Genomic DNA, 27581 nt, shown 5'->3' on the forward strand with positions numbered 1-27581 from the left:
TTTATCTTTGCAGAAGTAACCAAGACCTTGGCTTTTGCCTTTTGCCTCCATGCAAATGCTCTGGCCCCAGTATAATATTGCCATGAACCTGGTTCATAACCAAAGTCTGGCGTAGCAAGCCTGGATTTTTAGGGAGAGAATTTTATCCTACTCATTGACACTATTGTTTAAGTGTAGTGGTGAATTGTGATGGTGAAAGCTGGGACAGAGAATTACTGAATGTGTCTCATGTGCAGGCAGCAACATGTCCATTCAAACAACTCGTGTCTGCAGCTGAGCTCTGGAAGCCCAGAGCCATTCAGTCCAAGTAAGTGGTAGCGTGGTACCCTTTGGGTTTTAGTACATTTGTAAAATCATTTTCTGAGCTCTGGAGCTTACACAAACTTCTTTTGAAACACTGTTTTCCTTTCTTCATAGAAGCCATAGATAAGTGATTCCCCTCTCTCTAAAGAAATAGTTTTCATGAACAAAGGTGCAGACATTGGAAGTCACTCAACAAAACAGTTGAGGTTCTGCTGTGATGGTTTTTGCCTCATTTCCTGAGGAAATTGTGATTTGTGAGTTTGCCACAGAAACTCAGCTCATTCTCTAAACACCTTCAGAGTTTTCTCATGCTGGGCAGCACTGAGCCAAGAGAATCAGTGACTGATGTGGGTTTTTGTATTCCTGCTGCCACAGCTATTGGTAGCTGGGGAGGATCATGACCTACAGCTGCTTTGAGATAAGTTTTCTATATTTGGCATCCTTCCCCGAATTTGCTCAGGGGATATTTTTATAACCTTAAGCTGAATTTAGGTTGTTGATTCCAGCATGCAGCCTATCTGAGGTGCCTCACTGAGGTTGCCATGTAGCTTTTGCATTACCTAGGAGCCTCTGGTTGCTTCCCACAGGAGAGGCTAGGTGGTCTTTGGGGTCTGACTCTCTTTCTCTCTCTCTTCCTGTCTGAAACTTGGTTAGTGGGAACCTATGCAAAGCTTTATTTTGGCTAAAGAAAACCCTGATATATTTGCATTTAGCTGCTAGTTGACTAGGACATCTCCAGTGCTTGCTTTTTTTTCAAATCCAAGCTACTCCTGTTTTAAAGTTTCCACACACAGTGCTCCCATCAGATCCTGCCTGTCTGCATCCCACATCCATCCTGAAAACACACTCATTGGAGAGCCCTCTGTGCAAGTCCCACACCTTGTTGGTGTTTCTGATGGGAGCCACATCTATGCTGTAGCACAGAAGACATGTGTACTATCCCAGTGTAATGTTCAAAGCACAGACATCAGCCAGGCTAGGATCACTTTGAAAATGAGAGCTGTGGATTGTCTTTGCTAATGTTGTTGCTCTGGTATAATCCTGTATGAGTTTTTTTCAAGCCCAACTTTGCAGTCAGGAATCCCACCAAGGCAGGCATGACTTGAGTGGAGCTGTCACTTTAGGCATGTTCTGCTCTAGTAGCACAGCAGAGAGCACATGTGATGACAGTCGCAGTGTGGACCCTTTTGGTTTAAGCCAGTCCTGGGCTATTCTCTACAGGCAGTAGCTCTGAAAATCAAGGAAAGTATGAACTTTAATACAGCGTGATTTGAATGTAATTTCTAGGACCCAGAGATTGATAGTGGATGAACTGTAGCCTGACCTCTCTGCTTATAGTACCTTTGACTAAGTACTGATGAGTCAAAATACCTGCTTTTTAATAATGAATTTTTCTTCACCTCTAGGGAAGATGCATAAACTTCACCCGTGTGAAGTCGGATGGCACCTCTGCCCCTTACAGCCCACCACCGAAGCTGCCCTTGCGTGACAACGCTCCCCTCAACAACGTTCCAAGGAGCCCTTCCTCTCCTGTGTCTCTGCAGCCTCCTTCCAGGCAGCCACCTCCTGGGCCACCTCCATCCCGAGCCCCTCCTGGACCTCCTCCTTCACGTCCACCCCCGCAGCCCATGGCTTAGGGTGCAGCAAAACCTGATCAACACGACATGTCTCTTTGCTGAACACAGCATATTTATTGAGTATTGGTTTACAGTTAAAGATATCAGAATTTGTTGCTGGTCAGCAAAAAGAAAAAAAAAAAGAAAAAGGGAAAAAAATATTGCCCAGTGTCAATTTTAGTGTATGAATATATTTATACCACACGTGCTGAGTAAACATTCAGTGGAAAGATTCAGAGCTATGGAGTATAGAAACAAACCAAAATGATCATCTAGATACAGTAGCAGCTTTTGTGTGTATACTTTTGGAGATGTATTTAGCTAGGACAGTTGTCTGACTTGGTGTGTCAGATCATTCATTAATAACTTTTGCCGGTACTCGTGCATCAGTGGCTTCGATAGCTGCCGCCTACAAGTTGGTTCAACATAGTTCAGTGAGGAATTTGCTTTTTTTTCCCAACAGTACTGCATCCAGATGTTAATATGGATCAACAGTTGCAAAGATAACTTTCTGCCTTTGGTTCTGCAGGTGGAATTTCCATGCAAGTTTTAACAGGCCTATAACAGTAATAAGGTAACATAGAACTATGTGCCAATAATCTAGCTCAATAATCTATCATAGAAGAGGGATTTATGTTTTGCCCTGGAAAAATCAATTTTTGAACCTGCTATCTCTGCATATGTTTAGACATGGTTGCATAGGACAACCACTGAAAGTGAGATACTCCATCTAGAAATCCAGATTTTGTACAAGACTTGAGTTCATATTTGTCCAAAGTTCAGAGGAATTTTGAGAAAGCTAAATACCAATTGACTTGGTGTTTAGCTTTCATTTATAGAAAGAGTAGTCCAAAAGGAAGCAAACATACATGGAATTTGAGCACAGATGCTGTAGTAAGCAAACAGAATGTGTTATTTATATCAGCAGCATTGAGGGACTGATTCTATTGCTATTTGATTGGATAAATTTCTTTTTGATCTTACTGCCAAGAAGAATTTGATCCTTTTGTGATTAAAACATAAATTCCTCTTTGAGCAGCTATTTCTTTAGACAGTTCAGAACCCACTAATATGTAACCCTGCAGTCTACCTGTGGCTGAGAGGCATGGTGTGAAGAATGAGCATGAGCTTTTATCCCTGTTTTACATGCTTGGCTGCTCTCCCATGCCCTCAATTTGGGTGTCACCAGAAGGGGATGTGAGCACCCACACAGAGGTGGGAATTTCTGACGCGGGACTGGGGGCCAGCCCATTATTAGTGTTCACTGAGCAATACCTGAGTGGGTTGTGCCCAGAGCATTCCCTAGTGAATCAAAATAACACCTGAGCTTGCTTTTTCTCCACCACTACCTATTGTATTGGAGAGGGAACCTATGCTGGTCTGCTTTGGCACTGGCTCTGTTTTTAGGATAGTTGTAGAAATAATGATATGTTGCATTATGACACAGCATATATACCTGTTTCTCCATCTGTGTGTGGGTGTGTAACACATCACAAGAGTTGTTGGCACATAAGTCTAGGATAAAGCACTAACTGTATTGTGCAGTTGCTCCAGATTTAAGACCTTTTCATGCAGTTGTTACAGGCATATAAAGTTGTGCTGGCACAAACAGAAATCAAGCTTAATGTTTCCAGTGGAAGGCCCACTTGCAGAACACCACCAAGCTCTCATCAGTCTATGCTGATCACTGTGACATGCCGTGTGTATGCAGCTGAGGCTGTCAAACATGACTCAGAAGAACCACAGAGCCTCCTTCTCCTCTTGCACTGCTCTGCTCTCTTGAGCTTAGCTCTTACCTCATGTATATTGGTGCAGGTAGTGGAATCATGGTTGTGAGTGCCAGCTGGCCTTGGAGCTGTTCCTAATTTAGGCCAGAGCCAGCAAAGCATTTCTGCATGTGTTAAAATATCCTGCAGGTCAAGAGAAACTTCCTTATGCCCAAGTGCTTTGCTGACCTGTGACTTCATTGTGATCAGAAAGGAGAATTGGGATGCACTCAACCCTATCCTCATTCCTTTTAGACACTTGAATAGGGTCTGCATAATTTGGTTCATGAGAATGGATTTCTGTTTGGAGGGGAAAGAAGAGTATGTGTGTGTGTGTGTGTGTGTGTGTGTGCCTGTGCTTGTGTGTGGGAACTGTGCAGGGTTTTGTTTGGTTTCTCTTGCTTTACAGAAACTGCTTGAGAGTTGCACTCCTGTGAATAGAAAGGCCTTTTGCAGCCAGTGAGACACACAGAGTCATCACATATCTCTGTTTCTTTCAGCTGAAAGGTGAAACTAAAGCAGTTCAATTTTCCACTGCAGTTCTGGTGAAACTCTGGTTTTACCCCAGTGAAAGGAACTGGCTGACTGCAGTGAGAGGGCAGGAGGAAGGGTGGGGAAGGTGCTTCACAAACAGAGGTCATTGATGGGCATTATACTGGTAATGTGGAAACCCTACAATAGCCTTGCTGGGTCTAAGACCATTTGTAGTGTGTATGTACAGTGAACCTAACAGCTTCTCACATTAGTTGTGTGAGAATAATTAGCCAGCAAATGCCAACTAGAAATTGAAATGGTAGAGGACAATAAAACTGATACCCATGCCAGGAAAAGCAGGGAATTAGAGCTTTAACTTCTTGTGGGGCTGCAACAGCTCTGTAGATGCCAAGTCTCTTATCAGCAGGCAGCAGTGAGATTGAAGCAGTGACTTGGTGGGTCAAGAGTTAACTTTAGCTAATGACAAAGCCTGGGAGCCAGATTTTGTCTTGTGTTGCACCTGTAGAGATCTTGGGAGAGGTGAGTCGAGTTGGCGATTTGCCCTCATGTCAGTGTTGGTGGAATTTGACTCCCTGCCAGTGACAGTGGAGCTCTTGGCTCAGGCAGGGCTTCTCACAGTCACACATCCAACATGCCTCTTGTTTGCAGTTGAAGAGATGATTGGTCTTTGCTGGAATACGCAGACTTACAAAGATAACACAGATAACAAAGATAACATGCTAACAATTCTGCACAACTTGCAAGTGCAGCAGGAATAGAAGCAGCTTAGGCTTTGCCAAATCCCAGATGAATGGCTTCATGTATGATAAAGTGGGAACCACCATGGATTTGAGAATTAGATTTGGCATAAATGGAGTTTCCTGCATTCTCACTGTAAAAAATTAAGCATTTGGTGTGTAACTCAAGTTTTGGCTGCAGCCTCTGTGACAGGAGCACTGCAGGTTTAATTTGCTGGTAAAGCAGAAAGGGAAAGTGAACTTTTTTTTTTGCGTTAAACTGAATTTTCTTTGCAGAGGTGGGAGTAGTGAATATGCTGCACTGGCTACAGAAAGGCCTTTTGATTGTACAGAAATGTACCCATTTGCAGTGATCTCAGGCATTGTAACAGCACAGTAAGAGAAAGTAGTTGTTATTTTATCATCTGTTGAGCTTGATCCTTACCTGGTATAAATCAAAATAGACCAACTGAAATCAAGGCAGTAATATTGGTGTCCATCAGCTGAGAAATGTCTGGAAATAAAGGAAGGGACAAAGTGCCTCAAATGGGCCTGTTGTTTCAATGTTTGTTTTGGCATTCTTGTATATGCCAATTGTGATTACAGTTGTTACACTGCTAAGAAATGTTCTCATGTGGGAATGATTCCCATGTATTTTCCAGTATATAGCACCATTTGACACTTGCAAAAAAAATGAATATCTAATTCTTCCCGAAATCCTAGAGGAAAATGTGGATTCAGGAGGCCTTGGTCTCACTACAAATGAGGAATGACACAAGGTGCAAAGCAGCAGGGAGGGAAATTCAGTGTGTTTAAACCTGATACAGAACCACATTGATCAAAGCATATTTATGGCAATTTTTCAAGCTCAGTGCATGTGTTGCCATCTGTGGGAGTAGCCTGCAGAGCAGACGGTCCTAAATAGAAAAAGGAAAAAAAAGGAAAAAGAATCAGCTTCTCATGTGAAAGAGCAAGCATAACAATGAATGACATTATTTCATGAACTGTACCAGTTCAAATGCATGTGCACCTGGTGCTCCTAATGCTTTTTTAGTCCTGTTGGTCTTCAGACAACACAATCAGTAATACGCTTTCTCTCTTTAATCACTTGCAGTTTTTATTGTTGTTACTTCGGGTTTTTTTGTGGTTTGTTTGGTTTTTTTGTTTTGTTTTTTTTTAAGAAACATTTCACTGAGAAAACAGCCCTACTTCTGTAAATATAGAGTTTAATTTGGAGGAGACAGCGCACTTCTGGATGTTACTGCTGGACAGTTATTTATTAAAAGGGGCTCAAGGTGAATAAATAGAGGTGGCTCAGGATCCATGCATGCAAGTGTGATAATGCAGTATAGCATTTTCAGCTCTCTGTAGTTTTGGGGCAAGGGGAATTTTTGGGTCATCCTAGTTTTTTTAGAAGTTTGTTATTAATATACCTTTGAATAATGCAATAGAGATTCCTATCATATAACATTGCTTGAACAAATGTGTAGATTACAATAGATTTTTTTTTTATTTGGGAGATGAGGAGAAGGGTTGTGAGGGATAAATGTTTTAGGAAATGTTTTAGTTTTTATGGGGGGAAATGTACTGTACTCAATTTTTTAAGTTTTTGTTTGTTTAGGAAGATATAGTGTTTTCAGAAACAGTGGGCAATGCGGGCTAATCAACAGCTGGGGCATGGAGATGTGGGACAGAGGAAGCAGTAAGATTTTTGAGGGATAAAGAAGCTTTACATGGGGGTGTGGGTTTGTTATTGGTACATGTGGTACAAATTTCTGTAACTGACATGCTGCTTCCATGTTATAATCATGTAACTTCATGCATTTTAGGCACGTGCTCTGTTTTTCTGAGAAAACCTTGCAAATGTAATGCCTGCATGCGAATGTGGGAGATGTAGCCAAAATCTTGTAATCCAACATAATGTAGTCTTAATGGCTTCAGAATCAACAATAAAAGTGCTTACTGGTTAAACACTATAAAGAATTTTATTGCAGGGTCATTTTAAGAGGTGATAAGATTTTCTGTATCTTCTTTCCAATCAGCTCAGCCACTTAATGGTCAGGAGATGAATGTGGAGTTGGGCTGTCACAATTACCACCCTTGACTTGCTACTAACGTCATTAGAGACAGGAGTATGTTCTGTGCCTCAGTTTCATGTCTCTAGGCTGAGAATTTTGTTCTTTGTCTAATTCAAAGGTAAGCCATTGTTTTTTGAAACCAGCTAGAAAAGCTGAGTAAATTGAACTGGACTCAGGGTTCAGACATTTATTAACACATGGGGCAGAGCCTGAAATAATTGCTGCTGTCTTAAAGAGGAGTCATAGAACACACAGACAAAGTCCATGCAAGACAAAATGCCAGAGCTCAAGACTTCAACAAAGAGAAATTCCATGGGAAATCCTACACTTCTGAAACCCCTGGAGTCACCAGGCTTCAGACAGAACTACAGATTTTCAGTCCTCCCTACTTCTAATGTTTCCTCTGTATCTGTTCCAGCCCCATTGAGGACTGGGGGCAGAGGGCTGGTGGACATAAGGCAGGCAAGAAATTCAACAGGGGTAGGCCACAAAAATCTCCAACCAAGCAGGCTGCAATTACGGGTAGTCAGGGCTGCTGCAAAGCTGCTGAGCTGTGGTGTGCACTCAGAGTGCCCAGCATGGCAGCCACAGCCCTGTGTGCCAGGGGAAAGGAAGCTGGTCTTTGCACACACATAATCCCCTGAGCCTCATCTGCCAAAATCGGTGGGCACCCAATTTTGGGGCTCTGGTCCACGTGGACTCATTGCAGCAAAGCAGGTGGGAGCTGCCTGGTGCCTTCTGGGCAGCTCCAGCGGGCTGTGCTGCTAATGGGAATTGAAATCCTCAGCCTGGAGCTGAGCTGCTCCCTCGTGGAGGCAGGGCTCTGACAAAGAGCCTGGCTTGCTCTCACCCTGCACCCCAAGCTGGCAAGACAATAGTCACCCAGTATGGTTTTGTGGCCTTCGCTCTGTTTTGTTCTTCCATCTGCTTCTTACTCAGAAAGCAGACTTAGGCTCTTGGAGGAGATCAGATAAACAAAAGTGCTCCTGCAGCCAAGGCTCTGGGCATTTTTACTCTGCATTAACAAAAACCCTACATTGGCTGCAGCTGTGGCTGCTTAGGTTTACGTGTGCCTGAGACAATAAAATTCAGATTTGACCTGAACTTTCCCAGAGACTGGGAATGTGCAGATCCAGGTCTTTAGTTATAGAATTTTCTGTAAATAGCCTCTAGTGCTGTTTAAAATCTTTCATCAAATGTCCTTCACAGTCTCAGGAGTGGCATTTATATGTTCACATACACCAATCTCTCTGCCCTATCTGTGTGCATGAAAAGTCAGCAACAAGAATTTTTTTGGCTTCAGCAACTTGAGCCAGGAATGGAAAAAATGCTCTTTTCCCCTCTCCTCTCATTCCTTGAGAAACCACAGGCAGAGCATGTTGCCCATGCTGGAAGCTGTCTGGTCTTTACTCTGTGAATGTGCTTTGCCCTTTGGGATGGGACTCATCTCAAGTTTCATGTTTCTGTGACAAATTTCCCCTTTTCCTGCACATCAGAGCACCTTCCTTTTCACTGCACAGGAGGCTGCACTGGAATTTCCTGACCAGGTAACATCACTGATTTCTGGCTGCAGCTCAGACTGTGAGGTTATGTAAGATATGAAAATGTTCTCTAAAAGAAAGCTTTTCTGCTGGAAGCTTTTGCCTGTGACATAGATTGAGAAATGTTTCCTTTTAAGCTTTCAGAAATGCATGGTTGCATGGGTCAGTACTTCACTGAAGGTCCTTAGATAAGCCCATCCTCAGAGGTCACTCACTGAGGTGAGCTCTCCTCACAGCAGCCTCTCCCTGCCATGGAGCAGCTGCCTTGCCCTTCATCCACACTGATGTCCTGTATCTTGCTGAGCCTCTGGGCCACAATTCTGGAGCTCAGGCTGTCTGATTCTTCAGGGTAGAAATAGGAGCCCTGCAGAACCACCCTAGGTCCTGTGACCCAGAACACCTCACACCTAGAGTGTACACTTTTCCCTCCAATGGCAGGGGGATAAGATTGAGAGCATGAGTTTTCCCAGTGAGCACAAGAACACAGCTGCCAAGCCATAGCTATGCAATAAACACCCATGTGTTTGCCACAGGGTACCAAATACAGCAACTCTTGCCTTACTGATCATGCCTCAGGCACTCTTAGGATAAAATACTTAGTGCCCTCAAATGTTTTCTAGTTTCTGGTTTTTTTCAGTACATAGAAAGATGTTTTGAGGTGGAAACAGGAGTCTCAAGGTTCCCCTTCATCATCAAAGACATATTTGGCCAATCAAAGCCAACAGAAAAATATGGCAAGCATATGTGGCAGCTCAATCTCTTCAGAAACACAACTGTTCCTGCTTTGTGCCTCTCTTTCCTTTTGCATCAAGAATATCTTGGTTATCAATGAATGTGCCTAGGGGGAGAGGTTGGTCCTAGTTCAGCTTTTTTTGTTGTTGTTATTTTTGGGGTTTTTTTTTTTCCTGGTTTTCTGGTGCACCTCTGTAAGGTATGTTTGGATCATCAGTGACAAAGGGAGTTCAACACATCAGTGAGGCTGTTGTTTCCAACGGGGAAATGCAGCAGTGTCTTCAGCAGCCAGTGCCTTCAGAAGGCAGATAAAAACCCTTGAAAGCCATCATCACAAAGGCAGACTTGGCTCTGCTATAGCTCACCAGGAAACTCCAGCTCCAGGAGTGCAAACAGCCTGTACCTGGGACAGCAGGAGTGACAGTGTCCTGTCTGCCAGGACAGTGGGAGAGACCCTGGTGGGGTCTGTCTCTTCCCAGGCTAGTGGTTATGATTAGGGACTACTTGTGCCTTGAAGCACTTACTCTTCTCTATGGAAAAAAGTGGGCAGGGAGAAACTCTAACTCTGCAGGCTCTGGAATTTCCTAGCTCTGTTTCTGCCAATATTAATCATTTGTATTGCTTAAGTAACTCACAAATGAAAATGTGAAATATCTCAGTTCCCTCTGGGCCATACACAGGAGCAAAGGAGCAGCCCTGCCTCTAACCCAGGCCAGCTGGACCCAGCATCACCCTTGGAAGAGAAGACAGGATGCCTCCCAGGTGGTCTCAGGAAGTGTCTCTGCCATGGTCTCCTGGCAGTTCTGTTTGGAGGCTGAGGATTTGCATCCCTCATGGATCCTGTTCTCCTTTTCCTGAGCCATGCAGGGGTGGTGCTTGTCTGCTCCCCATGGGTCAGAGCTGCAGCCTGCTGGTGCCAACAGGGGCTCTGAGGGGCTGCTGGAGCACCTTGGGGTTCACAAACTCTGCACAGTTGTTTTTGTAGAGTGCCTTTCCCTCCCTCCTGTGAGGCTAGGGCAGGCCAATCAAATTATGGCTGTTTCTCTGCCCTCCTTTTGTGCCTCAGTTTCCCTTCCTGCAAGGATAGAGCCCAGCTCTGGCTGTTGGAACACTGCAGCTCAGCCCTCCTGGCCAGGCAGGTTCAGCAGTTGCAGCTTTGGGGCTGCTCTCAGACTTGGCAGCTCTGGGTACCTCTGCAGCACCCCCTGGGGCAGAGGCAAGAGGCTGGAGAGGCTCCTGCTCCTGGCCAAGCACAACTCATGGCATTTGGCATTCCAGTGTTTTTGGTAGCTCAGGAGCAGCCCTAGCTTAACAGCAGGAAATAAGAATACAACTAGCCTGTCAGTGTGTTTGCAGCCAAGCAAAGTGCATGATCCTCTCTGGCAGGGCTGGCCCTACAGCCATGGCCCCAGGACAGGGAAGCATTATTTCATGGCTCTTTGTTTTGTTTTCCTTTGGCAAGATTTTAGGATGCCTTTTCTACACCCTCCAAGAGAGATGTGGGTACTCATTGCAGGGTTACCTGTGTGAGTGGCACAAGCAAACTGACTTCAGTGGGGTCACTGCAATTCTGCAGCAGTGGGAAGGGAGCCAAAATCAGCCAAAAGGCCATGGGTGCTGCTCAGCTCTGACATAAATAACTGGGAGACTGCAAGCACTGAAGTGTATGTGGCTGCCTTGCTACAAACAGCTGGACTCTGACACATCCAGGGATGTGAGCAAATTTTCATTTTTTACTTTTCTCTTAGGTTGCTCTGTGTGTCTGCCTCCATCACAGGGTCATTTCAAGCAGCAGGACTGAGTTTAATTGTGTACAAACACCTGTACTTTTTCCATCAAGAAGCACACAAAAACCAATTCCCATAGAGGCAGGTAGGTACATGCACAAAATACATCACAGCCAAGCAGTCAAAGACTTGCTGGGTGCTGCCTCCCGCTTTCTGCTGGCATGTGAGCTCCTGGCACTTGTCATGTCCCCATCAGACCCAAGTAAGCTGCCTCTGACCATTCTGATTCACAGGGTGCTTTCTTTGTTGGCCTTTGGGGTTAAACAAGTACAGCAATTGTCTGTTTTGTGTGGGGAATGGTTGTTAGGGCAACTGGGAGGAATTCCTTGGCACCAACACGAGCTGAAAAAGAATGAGCAGAAAAATGCTCAGCCAGAGTCAGTGCCAGAGCAGAGGCAGGGCAAGGGCCGGTGCCTCACCCTGACTCTCCCACCTGCAGCAGAGTGTCTTGGGCAGGGAAGCTGCTGGGAAAAGCCAGATCCACACCCTTCACTAACCTCTGTGCAGAGAGCCCACAGCACAGGAACCCCTGACACTGAGGTGCTGAGGAGAATCTACCCCTGAGTTTTTACCCTTTTGTTCCTTCTGTAACTGAACATGCCCCACAACATCCAATATGAAATTTCTCTTAAATTTCTCAAAGAAATTTTTCGAAGAAATTTCTCTTGGCTCATAGCAGCTTGCAGTACAACTTCAAAAATGAAATTGTGATAATGATTTTCAAATTGAAATAAACCTATTTTGGGGTCATTTTCACTGTGAAGCTTGGTTCAAAGGCACTGGAAGAAATGGCAGGGTGAGTAGTGAGCTGACAAGTAGTACAATTTTGGCAGGGCTTTAGAAACTTTATTTTTACATTAGAGATGCTCTCCTTGCTCTAAACTGCTGCCTTCCCCATCTGACCCTTTTCCCCACCCAGCTGCCACCTCATTCATAAAAAGATAATAACTTTGTTTGGATAGGCTTGCTGGCAAATTTACACAGCTCTCCATTTAGAGATCTGATTTCAGGTGAGGTTATTAAGGGTGATAAACAGGAAGAAAAGGAAGAAACAGAGGCAGGGGGGTGGTAGGGGTAGGGAAATGGAGCAGCAGAAGGTAGTGCCTGCTCTCTGCTCTTGTTTACACAAGGGCTTGAAACCTGCAGGATGGAACTGCCACGGTTTCACAGTGAGTGTGAGCCTATCTGCAGGCACGGCAGCTGCTGCAGCAAGGGGCTGGGCTGTGGAAGGGAGGGCCAGGTGCTGTTAGTAATGGGCGTCAAGCTAAAACACTTGTGTAAGGGTAGTGTTCAGATCTGGAAAGCACACGGCTATGTGAGTCTGGTCATTTCTTTTATACATGAACAAAACCAATTCTGACGTTTGAATTTCTGAACTGGGTTCTCATCAGAGCTCCAGTTCTACAGGGTTCTGCTTACAGACTGGGTTGGAGGAAGGTATCCATTTTGTAGCCTAGCAGCAGAATACCCCTCTCCTGCTTGGCTGTCTCCCTTTCCCTCAATGATATTCCACTTGATTTCCAAGTTCCTGGCTGAAAAAATCAAACAAATGCATACTTTGGGATGAAATTCCCAATGGACTGTGCTATGCTGTTTTGTTAGTCTTGATATGATTTTATTAGAAGGAAATTGCTGAGCATTTGAGAACCTGGTTTCCACAGGCTTTCATGTTCCAAAGAAGTCAGCTCTTGGCCTGAAACTTTCCAGGCATAGTGCCAGACTTCACAAGCTCATAGATGGAAAAGGGGGCTGCCTCTATACCCTAGAAGACTTTAGTCATCTAAATTAGAGCATCCTTTATGCTGCTGTCATTCAGCCTACAACAAACCTGCCTGAGATTAATGGGTAGCAAAAGCTTCTTGATGTGATGTCACTCGTGCATCTTCCCAAGGCTATTGGTATCTTTTTGTTCAAAATCCTGACTGTGATTTCTGTTCCCTTTGGGCTGGCTGAGTACATATCAGGGCAGCTCCAATGTCAGTGATTCAAGCTTGGGAAGTCCTGGGGCAGAGTCAAGAAAAGCTAAGTGTACTGGTCCCTGCTGCGTTTTGTCTAGCTGAAAAATTGGTTAGGACTAAATGGCTTAAAAATGCAAACCCACAGCTGATTATGGTGTAAGATGCTGCTCTGCTGGAGGTTGCTGCCCACTCTTGCTGGCCGTGGGTGTGTCAGCAGGTGCAGGACTCTGGAAGCCTGGAGGAGGCCGGAGGGTGAGGCCTGAGGGAGTCCCTGCACTGACACACTGTGGGTGTCTGCAGCCATGGTGTGACTGACCCACTGCCCAGGCACTCCTCCTGCAGACAGATCGGAGATGGGCTGCATTTTCTGGGGTACCACAGTGCCCTGCAGTGTAAACACACACAATGACTGTCTGAGACAAATTCTAACCACCTTAATACTCTGTTGAGCAGAGTTTCTGGACAGTCTGGTTTGTGCATTTGGGGTTCACTTCCCAAAACAGAGTAGTACCTGAAATGCAGGTGTGGCCCCTGGGCTGGGGGACAGTGCCAGGGTGAGAAAGCTGAGCTTGGGAGTGCCCATGCATCATCTTCTGCCCCTTTTTTAAAGAGCTGCATGTTCCTGAGGGCAATCACTGAGCTATGTGTGAGGCCGTGCCTTGCATTGCTTGCTGGTGCTGTAACAGCTGTTGTGTCTCTGGTACACAGCAGTAAAATCCATGAACCTCAGATAAGCTCTCTCACACAGCACAAGTGCTGAGGGGGGAACAAGAACTGCAATGAAGACAAATCTATTCATGTTTACAGCTGCTCAGGGTAACTATATTTGCACAAGCAAAAGGGATACGGGTCTGCCCTCTGCTCCACTAGCCTGCGAGTGCTGACTGCTCTGATCTATATTAAGTCTGTGCAGTCTTGCTCTGGGTCTTGCAGCACATTTCAGGTTCTCCAGACCTTTCCTAGCCTGTCCATATTGAGTAAAATGTGGCCAGTGTTTCTATGCATTAAAATCCCCTGGTTTGTCCCTTCACAGCCTTTTTAGTTTATGATGGCCAGAATGACCCCTCAGACTTTTTCCCATTTGCTGTCTGGTTTGGTCTCTGCTGCCCTCTGTGCCCTATGGCTGCTTGCTGTAACTCTGTGATTTTCTGCCTAGAAGGGCTTCTTTGTCCTTGGAGTCCTCAAGAAAGCTGATCTCCATGGCAAGCTGACCAATTCTATCCCAACAGAGGGAAATGTGTGTGTAGGCAGCAGATACTGGCATCCAGAAGAAGCAGATGCACCCTGTGAGCAAAGGCACTTTGCCACCCCAGGAGCAGGAGGGCTGAAGGACCACTCATGAGCTCTCCTTGCTCTGTGCTGTGATCAACCTGCCTCTCACATGTGAGTGGGAGCAAAGCCAGTGCAGACCCAGCAGCATGTTTGTTATACCAAGGGCAATGCCATTCCTCCTTCCCAACATGCCCTCACCATATGATGGATGTGTTGGAGGCTGGCCCAGCTCATTCTCTTGGGAATAGCCAGGGCAACTTCCCAGGCCATCAGGGGCCTTGCTGAGTTAAGTGAAATAGCAGTGTGTGGGAGGGAAATAAGAGAGGCCCATAGTTTGGTGTTTACCCAGCATCCCACGTGAGCCTGTAAATGTGGAGGGCACAAAGCTCCTATATAACAAGTGTTAACATACAGCTGGTGGGAATGCTTCCAGCAGGGCAGCTTTCCACTGCAAATAAATAAATAAATGCTGGCATGGGGAGATTCTGACAACAGTCTAGACAGGAAAATATTGCTACAACCATAAGGTATTTCAGATGACTTCATAGAAACATTTCACCAAATATAAGTATGAGAAGCTGGTCAACTCAGTTCTTTTTCTTTTGAAAAAAGAGAAGTTCTGCACTCAGCTCCTAAACATTAACGTGTCACAGCAGCTACTGCAAGCCTTATGACACTTAGCTGGGGTAATCATTACTCAAACTTGTTAGCCTTAGACGTGTTGGTCCCACATTACCCTAGAGAATGTTTGTGACTCATGCTGTGGAAGTCTAGGTGTGGGATTTGGGACCTCCTAAGTGTCTGTACAATCTGATGCTTTATGGAGCTCCGCTGTAAGGTGTAGGACATGGATGATGTGGAGTTTGGCTGGGTATGTGGTTTGTTTGGTTTGGAAATTTTTTGGTTATTTGGCTTTGAGTTTTTTAAAATAAGATTTTGAAGGGAGGTAGAGGAAGGTATGCTATGTTTCTAGAGTCCTGTTTGGCAGTGTTCCACATTAGCAGAGATACAAAGAGTCTGTAATAGTGAATGACTTGTTCAGTTATAGCTGAATTCATCTAGTCTCTTTCACGCTGAGAAATTACCTGGTTGTAATTTGTATGTTGTATCTGTGCCAGAGGCCAAAATGTTAGCAGGGAAGGACGTGTATTGGGAGAAGCAGTGGAAAAATTACAATGAGTCAACAAGGTTGAATTTAGGACTCCTCACAAGGGAAGCCTCGTTTATTAAGCAACTTGAACTCTCCCTGTGAGCTCATACGTGGAAAACAGGTTGAGCCATGTGGGAGGGTGTTGCCCAGTGGAATTTGTAGATAAGGATGCTTTATACCTGCGTGTGCCCGAGAGGCCAGTTACATTCTGCGGCTTCCAGAGGGAACGAGCCTCCAGAGGAGTACAGTTATTCCATTTTTCTTGTGGTGAGTTTATTGAAAAGAGCTTTTGTTTCTTCCTCTCCTCCCTATGCCTCCCTTCAAATCTCAGATTCCCAAACTCTGAGGTGTGATATGTGTGGTTTTCTTCACCAACAGAGCCAGGTAACACTACTGAGACCGCAATGGCATGGTGGAAGGCCTGGGTAAGTAGAGGATATACTGATACTCTGAGGGTTTTTGGCACTGTAATAAGGTAACTTATAAGTTGTATCAGGCACTGTGTGGGAATGAACAGTTTCCTTTAAAAATCAGCAAGACCTTTTTACTGTTTTCTGGCTGTAAAATAGCATTCAGCACTTCAAAAACATTGATGAAGGAGGGTGTTGATATGACTGCTGGCTGTAGGAGAAGGAGCAGATCCTATCTGTACCCTTAGCTGAGAGAGGTGCAGGGGGTGTCTGTGTCCCTGTGTTCATGGGGAGATGGTACCATGCAACAGCAAAGTTACTCAGCCGAAGCTGTGGGCTCCTGCCTGCTCCCTTGTCCTGTGGCAGTGAGTTCAGGGTGCTGGCCTGTCCCCATTTTTGGTCCCCTGTTGTGCTGGCAGGCTGTGGTCACAGAGGAAGATATGGTCAAGCCACAATGTCTATCTTGGGTGGGTTTTTAATATTGCAATAATAATGTGTCTTGAACAGCCTGTCTCTTTGCCAGGAGCCAGAAATGCTGTGTATGTTCTCTTGTAAATGCTTGTGGCTCTGAGAGGAATGTGGCAGGATGGGGAGAAGCTCATGGGCTGTGCTGAGGCAGCACCTGGGGTCTGGCTCAGACCAGGCAGCAGGTAGCCCTGGTGATGTGCCAGCTCCATCAGCCTCTGTGGGAGGCCAGGTTTACTCCCAGGTCTCAAAATATTTTTTTCCCCAGAAAGATTCAAATTGTAATCTTCCTTCTCAGTTTTCTTGGTCTCCCTATTTCCTTTGGAAGTTTGGTATAATAATATAGATGTTTTTCCTGAGCTTGGAATACCTCTCACTTATTTTTTTTTTCCTTTTGGATTACCTATTCTCTCTACCTCCAAGCTGCAAATAATTTGTAAATTAGAGCAAGAAAAGAAGGAAAAAAAACCCTTAAACTCCAATGATCCAGTACCAGTTGGTGTTGTAGAGGGTGGAAGCATGAGAAGAAAATGAGAGGTCCAAAGAAGGATGGGGAAAAACTTTGGTTTTCTAAACCCTTCATTTAAAAATACAGTTCAAAAGCAAAAGGAATGAAAAAATGTGAAACTTTCACAGAAAATATTGACTGAACAAAATGCAAACAGTAACCCAACCTGTCCCCAGATTCCAGCTTTTTTTAAAAAGTCTATCCTTTAGGTTTGAAAATATTTTGGTAGTAAAACTTTTATTCCTTCTTCCTTTTATTTATAGGTAAAATTTTTCACAGCATCAGCTGTAAGGTACACTGCTTCTGCTGCTTTCATGCCAATTATTTATATTTACATGAGCACAAATGCCTTGAGTAGTTTCACTTAGGGAGTTGTAGGATTAATTCAGCTGGGAAACAAGACCAAAGGGAACAGGGATTCTCTGAAAAGCTGGTGCAATTGTACTTGCACTGCAACAGCTATGTGCACAGAGAATGAGGTGCAGGAGTGAGTCACAAATGTGCTACTCAGCCAGGAAGGGCCGTAACTGTTTATCGGAATTCGTACCAAAAAAGATCATTGTTTAATTTGTTTCCACTGCCTCCAAATGAAAGCTCAGCTTTGTCCTCCCTCCTTCACTGAGTCACCAGGCATGGGTCCAGAATGTTCGGGGGTTTCTTCACAGGGCCCTTGCATGCAGCTGGAGAGGACTGGCCATCCTTTTCAAAGCAGACTCAGATGGATGAGTCTAACCCGCTGCCCAGGGAAGCTGTGGTGGTGCTGGCCACCTTGGCAGAGGGCTAGAAAAGGAGCACTTGAAAAGCAGCTCAAATTCTTCTAAGCCAATGACAAACTGTAGGAGGTGGCAGTGCCCCCTGCTCTGTCACTGCTGTTTTCTGCAGTGGCAGCTTCTCCTCAGCCTTATACTTGCTGCTCGGTGACCATTGGGATTCAAAGCTGCATCTCTTGTGAAGTTTCCTGTTGACACCATTTGCTTCACAGCTGCTCTTTCTGCTGGGAGCAAGGTGTGGTGGTGCAGAGGTGTCTCTGTGCTGGCTGTAAAGCAAACTGGTCCAAGTCATGCCGATTGCTGAACATGCTGCCTCTCTCAATACTCCTCACTGTCACTGCTCCATGCAAAGGTGCCAGCTGTATCCACTGGTTCTCTTTCACATGGGAAGTAAGAGCAGAAGGGATTTGCATCATAGCAGGAGGCTGATGGGCAGCACTTGGTGGTCCATGTTATGTAAGTCATGTGGGACAACCCTGATGCTTCCTTCTTATCCATAATCTCTGATCTCTTTTATCTCACTGTGAAGCCATCCCCATTAAAATATTTATCAGCTCATACTGATAAATACTGATACCATTAGTTTAATATTAACCCTGCATCTAAAGGCAAATTTATGAGAATATGGTAGTTTCTGACTTAAGTATCCTTGTTTCTGGGAAGGAGAAAATTGTGTTTATTACTGTAATAAAGTGATGATGACTCCTCATGCCTACCCACCCACATACTCCCCCTATTGACAGGACCAGTTTGTGATGGATATGACAATATTTTCAAGCCAGTTCCTTGACTACCAGCTTTGTTAAATTTTGCCTGTGTTCACCATGTGTAGGCTATAAATATCATTAATGTACTTTTCAAATACTTTTTCTCCAGTTGATGAAAAGCAGTGGTGGAAAGTTGTTTATTTTTCTTCTTCTTTCAGAGTGAAGCAGAGGGCAGGTCTGTGGCAGGTACTTTACATTTTAATGCTGCACCTGATGCTCAGACTCTGTACAACGCCATGAAAGGGCTGGGTGAGTTGACTCCAACCACATATGTAAATTCCATATTCTTATAATTGCTAAGTTGAAATCAATTCCTTAGAAAATTTGCATCCAGAGATATCACCTCTTTTTTACTGTGAAAAACTAATTTTAAAGTTCCCTTGGTATGTGCTTAAACTTCTACACAGAGGCAGTGAACAAGACAAAGTTGTCTGAATATTCAGATTGGGATTTTGGACCAGTCTCAGCTTATTTTGTGCACTGTATTTATGATTTATTGTTGCTTTCCACAGGGACTGATGAACAAGCTATAATTGATGTCCTAACCAAGAGGAGCAATGTGCAGCGTCAAGAGATTGCCAAATCCTTCAAAGCACAGTTTGGAAAGGTTCTTCTAAAACAATGCCTTATTCAATCACTGGTTTACTGCATGCAGGATGTAGTAAATGGGCGTACACTTCTTTCTGAAAGCATGATGCAAACTATATGCAGGTCTTCTGCAAATAAGTAGGCTAATATCTAATTATAAGGCCTGTGATTAATGTGTAAAATTAATGTTTGGCCAGGAAAAAAATGTTTTTCTCCTAAAAATTCAATTTTTTAAAAATGCATTTTGACCAGAAATACTTTCTTAAAATCAGTCTTGATTTGAAGTGAAGCTTCTTATTGATTTGAAGCTGTAACAAAAATTGATAGCCATCTAAGTGACACGTTGAGTAAAATATTGGTTTGTTTCAGGCGTTTTTAAATGTCAAAAAAGTTCAATTTAAAGACTTATTTAATTACACTTGTTTAGAAATTCCGTGGTTATCGACAACTATGTTTTCCTTTGTTTCTCTTTGTTTCTTCTTTTTAAATCTTACTTTTATTGGGAAAATCTTTTCACCAGCAGACTGTATACCTTCAGCCTTACTGTGAGCCTTGCTGGAAAGGGGAGTGCCATGCAAAAGCCTAAGAAAGGGAAGCAAATATGGGGGTGGTGGGTATGGAACAATGACTAAATAAAGCCCTTGGATCCCACTAAAACAGGAAGAGTCATTCAACATAGAGAGGAAAACCTGCACTACAGTCAGAGGGAAATTTGAAGTGTATCTTCAAGCAGACTGCAGTCCTGATTCTGCAGATGTCCTGGGTGCAAGTTTAGATGCAGTTTTGGTAATTTCTCTGTAGCTACACCCTTGCTCAGTGCAAGGCCTTCAGCTACCTGGTTCTGCTCTGTGAGTTAAGCAGGGTGGAGCAAGATTTGCTGCAGGATTAATTATTGAGAAAGCCCAAATATCAAGAAAACAGGGAATGTGTGAGCACCTAGACAAACCCCATTTTGGAGTTAGGTGCCTTTTTCAGTCTCAGGACCTTTTTAAATCAACTATCAGCAATGCTGTCATTCAGCTTCATTACTTGGGACATGGGGATGGAAGCAGCATGTGCAGCAGAATGATCCTGTGGGTCTGTTTATGTAACCATGTGATGATGCACTTTTGGCAGGATCTGATTGAAAGCCTGAAGTCTGAATTGAGTGGCAACTTTGAGAGGCTCATTGTAGCTCTCATGTACCCCCCATTCAAGTATGATGCCAAGGAGCTGTATGATGCCATGAAGGTAAGCATGTTGCATGCTGATATTTAAGTAGTAGCACAAATACAGTGCTAATTTCTTGCACTTGTGCAAGTGTTAATAACTGGACTGTTGCATGGTTAAGTTTGTTATTAGCAATAGCCTTTGAGAAATACTTAATTGTACTATTAGTGTTCTGGGGGAAAATGCTGCTTAAATATTTATGGCTATATGAAAGTTTCTGTACATATGTGACTCATAGAGCCTGGGAAGGCAACAACAAAACTGAATTCACACCCAAACCTGCTCCCCTGATGCCCAGCTGAGCCATGAAACCTTTCAGGAATCAAGGAGTGGTGGTGCAAGGGCCAGGCTGGGTTCGGCTGGAATCCTACCTATTGATAATGTATCTTTACAAATTCCAAATGCAGAGTGGTCTGTTAAAATGGTATAAAGATGGACTGACTACTGAGCACCGGTCTCCCTGCATTCCCTTAATGCTGTCTATTGTCAAAGATCTGACTCCAGAAAAGCACTGAGGAAATGTAGGGTTATATAAAATCATCCTTTACAAATTAGGCACCTTGGTAAAAGAAACAATGTGCAACCCAAACGTGTTTTGTGCCTCCAGCTTTCATCACGATGGTTTCTTACAGCTCAGCACACAGCCTGACTTTGCTGCCATCCAACTCCTCCCTTCACCATGTTTCTCTAGCAGTAAATCATTTCCATGACTAGATGCCTGTCTCCACCTTTATTTCTCCACTGTGTTTTCTATTATAGGGCGTGGGAACAAGAGAAAGTGTTATCATAGAGATCCTGGCATCTCGGACAAAAGCGCAGATCAAGGAGATAATCAAGGCGTACAAAGAAGGTAAGTGCCCGGGGCTCAGATTTCTGTGGTCAGAGCTCAACAGGCAGGCGTTGCCAGCTAGCACTGTCAGCAAGAAAATGGCTTTTCTGAAAGCATTTAACTCTTGAAGCAATAAACTCTGTTTTCAGCTGGCAAACAGAACATGGCTATGCTGAGAGAATTTGAAAATCCTTTCTAGGTCTTCATCCAGCTGCAGCCAAGGGCCAGCAAGTTACAAATTTGGTTCAGTTTGGGTACAGAGTACTGTCAGAACATAGACAAAACTGTAGCTGTGTACTTGACTATTGGCTCCATTAAATAGATGGAATTTATCAAATATATATTTGTAAATATTTAATCTTGTTCATCCCTTCAGCTATACCTCTAAAATTAGCTCTGGGTTTATTGCTTGGACATCAGGGGAGCTGGTGACTCAGCTGGATGCAAATGCTGACCTGGGCATCACACAGGGTGTGAGCTGCTCTCAGACCTGTTTTTTCCCTTGATGACCCTCTTGTCCAGTGTCAGGCTATGGTGTGGGCTTGGGTTACTGGTAATATTTTTACTGTATCACCTAAATAAATAACAAACCCTTTCCTTGTCCTTCTCTTTCCCTTGGGTAGCATACGGTTCTGATCTGGAGCAAGACATAAAATCAGAAACGAGCGGCTACTTGGAGCAGATTCTGGTTTGCCTTCTTCAGGTAATGTTGAGAAGAGAAACGAGGGTATAAAGGTCTTCATATTTCTCTCTTCTTTTCTGGAGAAGACATGCAATAGGAGAGCCAGTACAGTCATGATCACCAGATAAAGTGCAGAGACAAGCATGTCACTTGGACTGGATCTGTTTCAGCTGTGATGTGACTGAAGCAGGGAAATCTCTCTCCCTCAGCAGCAGTGAGAGAGCTGAGAACTCACAGCCAGCTCTCCTGTAGAGAGACACCTCACTTTCACATCTGTGTACAGCCACTGTACTCTGCAAGGGTCTTAAAAAACAGTGCCACTCCACTAGGATTCACCACTTTCCCAGGACCTGTGCCCTCAGTGCTGAGTGCATTTACCTTACCACATTTTTGGAATTTCCTGCCTGGTAGCAGAATAACTGAGCACTTTTTTACTCTGCTTCGTATGACTGATTTCAGTACCATTCAGTGAAGGAGTTAGCACTTGTGCTGTCTGAAATATTACTGCTTGAGTACTCTGCAGGAATAGATAACTGAGAGGATAATTATCTTTGATCAGAATGAATGCTCTGATCCTTATTTATGGAAGAATCTTCATGAGACATAATTGTTACCCTTCTTTTTCTGCTCATAGGGTGAGAGGGACAATGCCACCCTCTATGTGGACACAGCCCTGGCTCTTCAGGATGCAGAGGTACTCTGAAATACCTGAAATCCCTGATATGCCTGCATTCCCACCTTCTTGAACTTCAGAGTGCTTCAGTGTTAGCAGAGAGTTGGAGTCACAATAATTTGGGGTGGGGTTGTCTTTAAGTAACTTGGAGTTTTTTCAATTTTGCCTGCACTGTTGAGCTCTGCCATTCCAAAGAGGGTGGATGAGGCCTGGGCTTTGGCTCATCTGCTTTTGATATGGCTGTGGTGGAGTGGAAGAGCAGAGAAAAGGGAGGAAACCTCAAGTGTATTGCTGGCTGTTCCAGCTGCTGCAGGAGGGGTAGAAAGGATGGAGACAGTGGATGTTCCATTTGTCTGGAAGACAGAAAGGTTTTCATAACCAGCCCTTCTAGGACACTCTGGTTCACATGGTGGTTTGGGTTACTCCAAACCCCCTTACCCCAGCCATGCCTTCAGCCAAACTCTGCTCCTTTAGCAGCTGCACACACAGAACAGCTCACTAATAGCTGTGTGCTAATTCCAGGCTCTCTATGCTGCTGGAGAGAAGATTCGGGGCACTGATGAGATCCAGTTCATCACCATCCTGTGCAAAAGGAGTGCCACACACCTAATGAAAGGTATGGAGCAGAGCCCACATTGCCGTCACTACACCCCCAAGCCTCCAAAATCACAAATTTCACCCTAGACAAGAAGAGGAGAGCCTATAGATGAGAGTCATGGGGGGTCAGAAATAAGTACCTGAGCTTGTTTTCTAATCCCTGGTCACCCAGTAACCAAAAGCTGCCAGCAGATTTTGTGAAAAGTTATGAAGATTTAATTCTGCTGAAAATCAAGTGGCTTTTCCAGGGGTCCCTAAACAGTGATGATAACTGGGTGGCTGTTTTTACAAATTCAAGAAGAGAGTGACTGAGTCCTGCCCTAATTAAGTAGGAGCATGTGCTGAACACACACATCCCCTTGGATGTGGGTTCCTCTGGGGGGAAAAATATCACTGAAGAAGTAGCTGGTTACTCGGTGCTGGAGAATCACAGGGTGCAGCCTGCATTTCTGCCCCAGGTCCTTTTGAGGGCATCAGAGGCTGCTGGCAGGGAGGACACAAGCCCTGCTCCAGCTGAGACCTCAGCTCCACACTGTCCATGCAGCAGAGACCAAACCGTGTCTTCTCAATGCTTTTCAGGCATAACAGATTTTGTTATGTTGGCTGAATCTAAACATATCAAGTACTGTGTGAATCAGGTGGACCTAAAACTGATAAATTTAGCCGAAGATAAACTCGATATGCCTGAGCTTTTTCTAAGCTGAGGTCTCTTCAGCTGTTTCTATGCCCTGGAAGCCAGCTCCCCCTTGTGTTTCAAATTCAATCTCTCAAGGTCACTTAAAAAATAAACAAAAATAGGTGGTCTCTATAGTATTTGTCTGTATCTGTCTTTAAGAATTGAATTTAATCTTGTTGTGATAATGCAACCAGTATTTTGAACCTACTGTGGCACTAAGCAATTTCTTCTGTACCTATTTGTCATTAAGATCTCGGTGTAATTATTGCAGTTTTTAAAATTTGTTTTTAATAGAAAGAGTAGTTTGAGTTGAGAAGTTTGTATCCATCTGTCTATTCTGTATTCCATTTCCCCAAAGTGTCTTGAGTGTTGATGATATCAAGTGCTGAGCAAAGTTTCTTTAAGATGTCTATTGCATTACACAGCAGTTTTCCTTCTTTGTTAGTCCTAGAAAGCTAGGAGTAAAAACAGATATCAGTGTTTCTGAGCCTTGGAGTATCTAAAGCAAGTATAAGGCAAGCAATGACCCTGTTGCTGAGTGTTTGTTACTGTAGGAACTCAAATATCTTGGAATCTGCGCCTGTATTTTACTCATCTTTTCTCAGTTGTTTTTATTTTAAATTGTGGTTGAAATAATAAGTTTCCCCAAATGGTTTTGTCATAATTTTAAAGTCCATTGGCTGTGAACTGCACAGAGAATTAAGAATCATGAATGCTTTGGCTTTTTGTGAATGTTAACATCCATCTTTGTGGCTGATTACTGATGTTGACTAAAACCTCCTGAAGCTGGTGCAAATGTGGCCATTGCTTTTGCAGGATCTGTGTGTTTATATTGCCACACAAGTAATGCCTGTAAATATTATACATAAGAGGCCTTGAGGGTTGCTTGGTAAAATGTATAAGTTCTTTGTGTTTCAAACAGTGTTTGAAGAATACCAGAAGCTGGCTGGTAAGAGCATAGAAGACTCTATCAAGAGTGAAACTCGTGGTTCACTTGAGGATGCCATGCTCGCTATTGGTAAGTGGTGACCTTTCCCTTTGCTCTGTCAGAGTCTGCTGCCTTATATTCTGCAGTAGTTGACTTATATTAGATGGATCTGCTTTATAAAGGTGTCTGGTATGAAGTAAGGGGTACCTCCTGGACGAGATAAACTCAGATTCCAGGAGCACAGTGAATTCATGGGAAGTATGAAGGATCTCAGTCACCTCCTGCCCTGGGCTGGAAATACCATTGATTCTTACTGAGCTTTTTTGTATGCCTAGTGAAATGCACCAGGAACATCCGTTGCTACTTTGCAGAGAGGCTGTACAATGCTTTAAAGGTAAGACTCTCCATTGCAACACACTGGTTTTTCATACAGACTTAACTTGTAACTTGACTTCCACCTATTCAAACTAGAAGAGCCAAGGTTTTGGTGAAATTCAGCAAGTTTAGTGCAATTGTTGCAAGATATTCTGCGAGTAATAGCAGAATCCTTTCAAACACCTTGAGTAGAACAGTACCCTTTAAACTCAAGATTATAAATAAGGGAGTCTGGCTTTTCTGGCTTAAGAGTCTGCAGGGACCCCAGCCCCACTTTCTGGAACACAGACAAAAGAGTCTTCTCTGGGAGGTTGTTTATGGTGAAGACTTGCCTTCCATTTAAATAAACTGGAACACAGTATCTTCTTTTTAGGAAGCAATTCTCTCAATGGCAGTATAAAATGAGATTTTCAAATGGGGACACATAAGGTATTTGCAGACTGTGTCCCTGTAATACTTAACTGGTATGTACAAGACGTCAGCTCTCCAAACCTTTTGGAAAGCTGAGATTACAGTTTTGTTATCCATGTAATTTTAATTTTCCTGTGAGTGATTAAACAATAAAACCAAATCAGTGGGTGATTCTGCAGAGGGACAGTCTGTATTCAGTGCCAGCTCCCACCTCTGTAGCATGTTTGCTTTTGCATTTGACATGTGCAAAACTTGTGCACACCTCCATGGTGGGTTTGTGGTGCTGGCAGTGGCCCTTGGGGGCGGTGAGGGGGTGGGCCCTCCAGAAAGAGATGCAGATGTTCCACAGGAGAGGTGCCAAGGGGTGTTTGAAAGCTGACTCCTCCTGCCCTGGACTAGTTTGCACGGTTTATCCCTTGAACAGCCCGTAGCATCACAGACTGCTGTATCTGTTCTTCCAGGGGGCTGGCACCGATGATGGGACTCTGATAAGGGTGCTTGTTTCTCGAAGTGAAGTTGACCTAAATCTTATCAAGCCTGAATTCCAGCGCATTGCAGGAAAGCCTCTCTCCACTATGATTTCGGTAAGCAGAATCTTGGTATGATGTTCTCAGCCATTGCATGTATTGCTAACCTTTCCAGCACTGTGGGATGCTTCCATGGTTGTTTGCAGTAACAATTTCATTTCTGCTATGGTTATGTCTCTCCTTCACAAGGCCTGTTAAAAGCCATGTCCTTGAGAGACACCTGTGTCTGAAAGGTGAGTCAGACTGTATGCTCTCTGTAAGGACTTGGACAAAGCAAACCCAAGGAGACACTGCACTAGGATTTTCATGGACCAGTCTCTGTATCCATGCACTGCATGACATTCTAGATGAATCTAAATTAAATAAATCATTTCGTTATACCTATCCCACACTGCTGTGTCATTTTCTCCTCTCTCTCTCTGCCATCCTTAACTATCTCAAGCCAGTGCCATTCATATGTGTCAAAATAATGCTGGGGTATTTTGTTCTTTTTCCTGTTGTCTGAGGTTTTTTTGCTGCCTTAATCCAGGTGAAAGCCTGGTCTACACTGTGATGAGATAGGTTCAGAAACTGAACCTTGTCAACGCTTATTGTAGCATTTGAGTTTCAGCTCTGAGTGAATGTGCCTCCCCTGTTAGTGCTGAAATGCTGTTTTTACCATTTGTCCCAAGGACTTTGGGGCATTCCTTTGCCCCTGTGCAAATGGCACAAAAGCCCTGTCCTCAGCAGTCCCTATGGGAAGTCTGGGTCTGTAATGAAGGGCCCTTCTTATAATTGACACTGTCAGTGTCTGTCATGTTGATTAATGATCAGCCTTCAAGGGTCTGTACAGAGTATTCATTCCTTCTGAGAAGTGGAACTAGATTTACACCTGTCACCACAAAACATTCAAAGGGAGAAAATTTTCTTTACCTAGTGAATATTTTGTATAGTTCTTCTAGACCAAAATGACCACATTTGTGGCTTTTTTAAAAATGCCATGTATCAGGGCTAACTATATAACAGCCTTTTCCCTTCCTGTAGGGAAGAGGTGCTACATAAACACCCAGGGACAAAAAATCTGAACACAACATATTTGCTTGCTGTCATTTGTGCTGACTTTGTGCTGCTCTGTGGGACAGAACCTTGATCAATTGCTCACCTGCATTCCAAAGGAAAAATTTGGCTTGATGAATGTTATTTCAGGTGGTAGCTACAAGCCCCATTTCTCTGTTCACTTTTGATGGTGTGTCAGCTGGCAGCAACTCTGCTGAGGTCTGCCTTGCTCTTTCCAAAGTCCTTTTCCTGTGTGGGCACATTCCACAGACTGACACCGTCAGCACTTGGAGCATGCAGAGGAACTTCCCTACTCACCTACATTTTAATGTTCTCTCCTGTCAGGAGGATACCAGCGGCGATTACAAGACAGCCTTGATGAATCTCTGTGGCAGTGACTGACAGACTCTAGGAGGAAGATGCTGAAAAGGATACATAGAGAAGATTAACAGTGAACAAGGCTCTGAAAATGTACTTGTAGAAAATCTTTCCATTGATCCAAGTGGGGGTGAAAAGAAGATCAAATTAATGGCTGAGATTTCCAAAGCTCTCTGAGGGATGTGGATGCTCATTACACACTGAATGTTATCCACTTCCCAAGCACAGGGGGGAATGTTAATTTCTTGTTTCCATTTTCTTCTTTGAAGTTTTCCTTGTATCTTAACCCATGGTGAAGGATGGCACTTGACATGGAATTAAAGGTTCTTTTAAATCCTC

At 44.0% G+C, this 27581-nt stretch overlaps 2 protein-coding genes across 3 annotated transcripts in view; both read left to right on the top strand.

Moving 5' to 3' along the window:
- Positions 1–2083, top strand: part of ANTXRL (ANTXR like) — a 51269-nt gene extending 49186 nt beyond the window's left edge. The window contains exon 18 of the mRNA XM_064716090.1: positions 1710–2083. Within this exon, the coding sequence (XP_064572160.1) occupies positions 1710–1940 (231 nt within the window). The 3' untranslated portion in view covers positions 1941–2083. The remainder of the gene's footprint in view (positions 1–1709) is intronic.
- Positions 2084–2417: 334 nt separating this feature from the next.
- Positions 2418–27581, top strand: LOC135449298 (annexin A8-like). 2 transcript variants are annotated; one of them, XM_064716093.1, is made up of 13 exons: positions 2418–2493; positions 15746–15839; positions 18493–18583; positions 18847–18941; positions 20039–20152; positions 20891–20981; positions 21584–21663; positions 22277–22336; positions 22838–22931; positions 24511–24606; positions 24852–24910; positions 25764–25886; positions 27210–27581. In XM_064716093.1, exons 2-13 carry the CDS (start codon positions 15819–15821, stop codon positions 27264–27266), a joined length of 981 nt encoding a protein of 326 aa, XP_064572163.1. In that variant the 5' UTR covers positions 2418–2493; positions 15746–15818; the 3' UTR covers positions 27267–27581. The 2 variants fall into 2 exon arrangements, with proteins under 2 accessions (XP_064572163.1, XP_064572162.1); XM_064716092.1 differs by lacking the exon at positions 2418–2493 and adding an exon at positions 15490–15681 and having other exon boundaries at positions 15793–15839.

The sequence above is a fragment of the Zonotrichia leucophrys genome, chromosome 6 (genome assembly GCF_028769735.1).
Source record: "Zonotrichia leucophrys gambelii isolate GWCS_2022_RI chromosome 6, RI_Zleu_2.0, whole genome shotgun sequence".
Taxonomy (NCBI): domain Eukaryota; kingdom Metazoa; phylum Chordata; class Aves; order Passeriformes; family Passerellidae; genus Zonotrichia; species Zonotrichia leucophrys.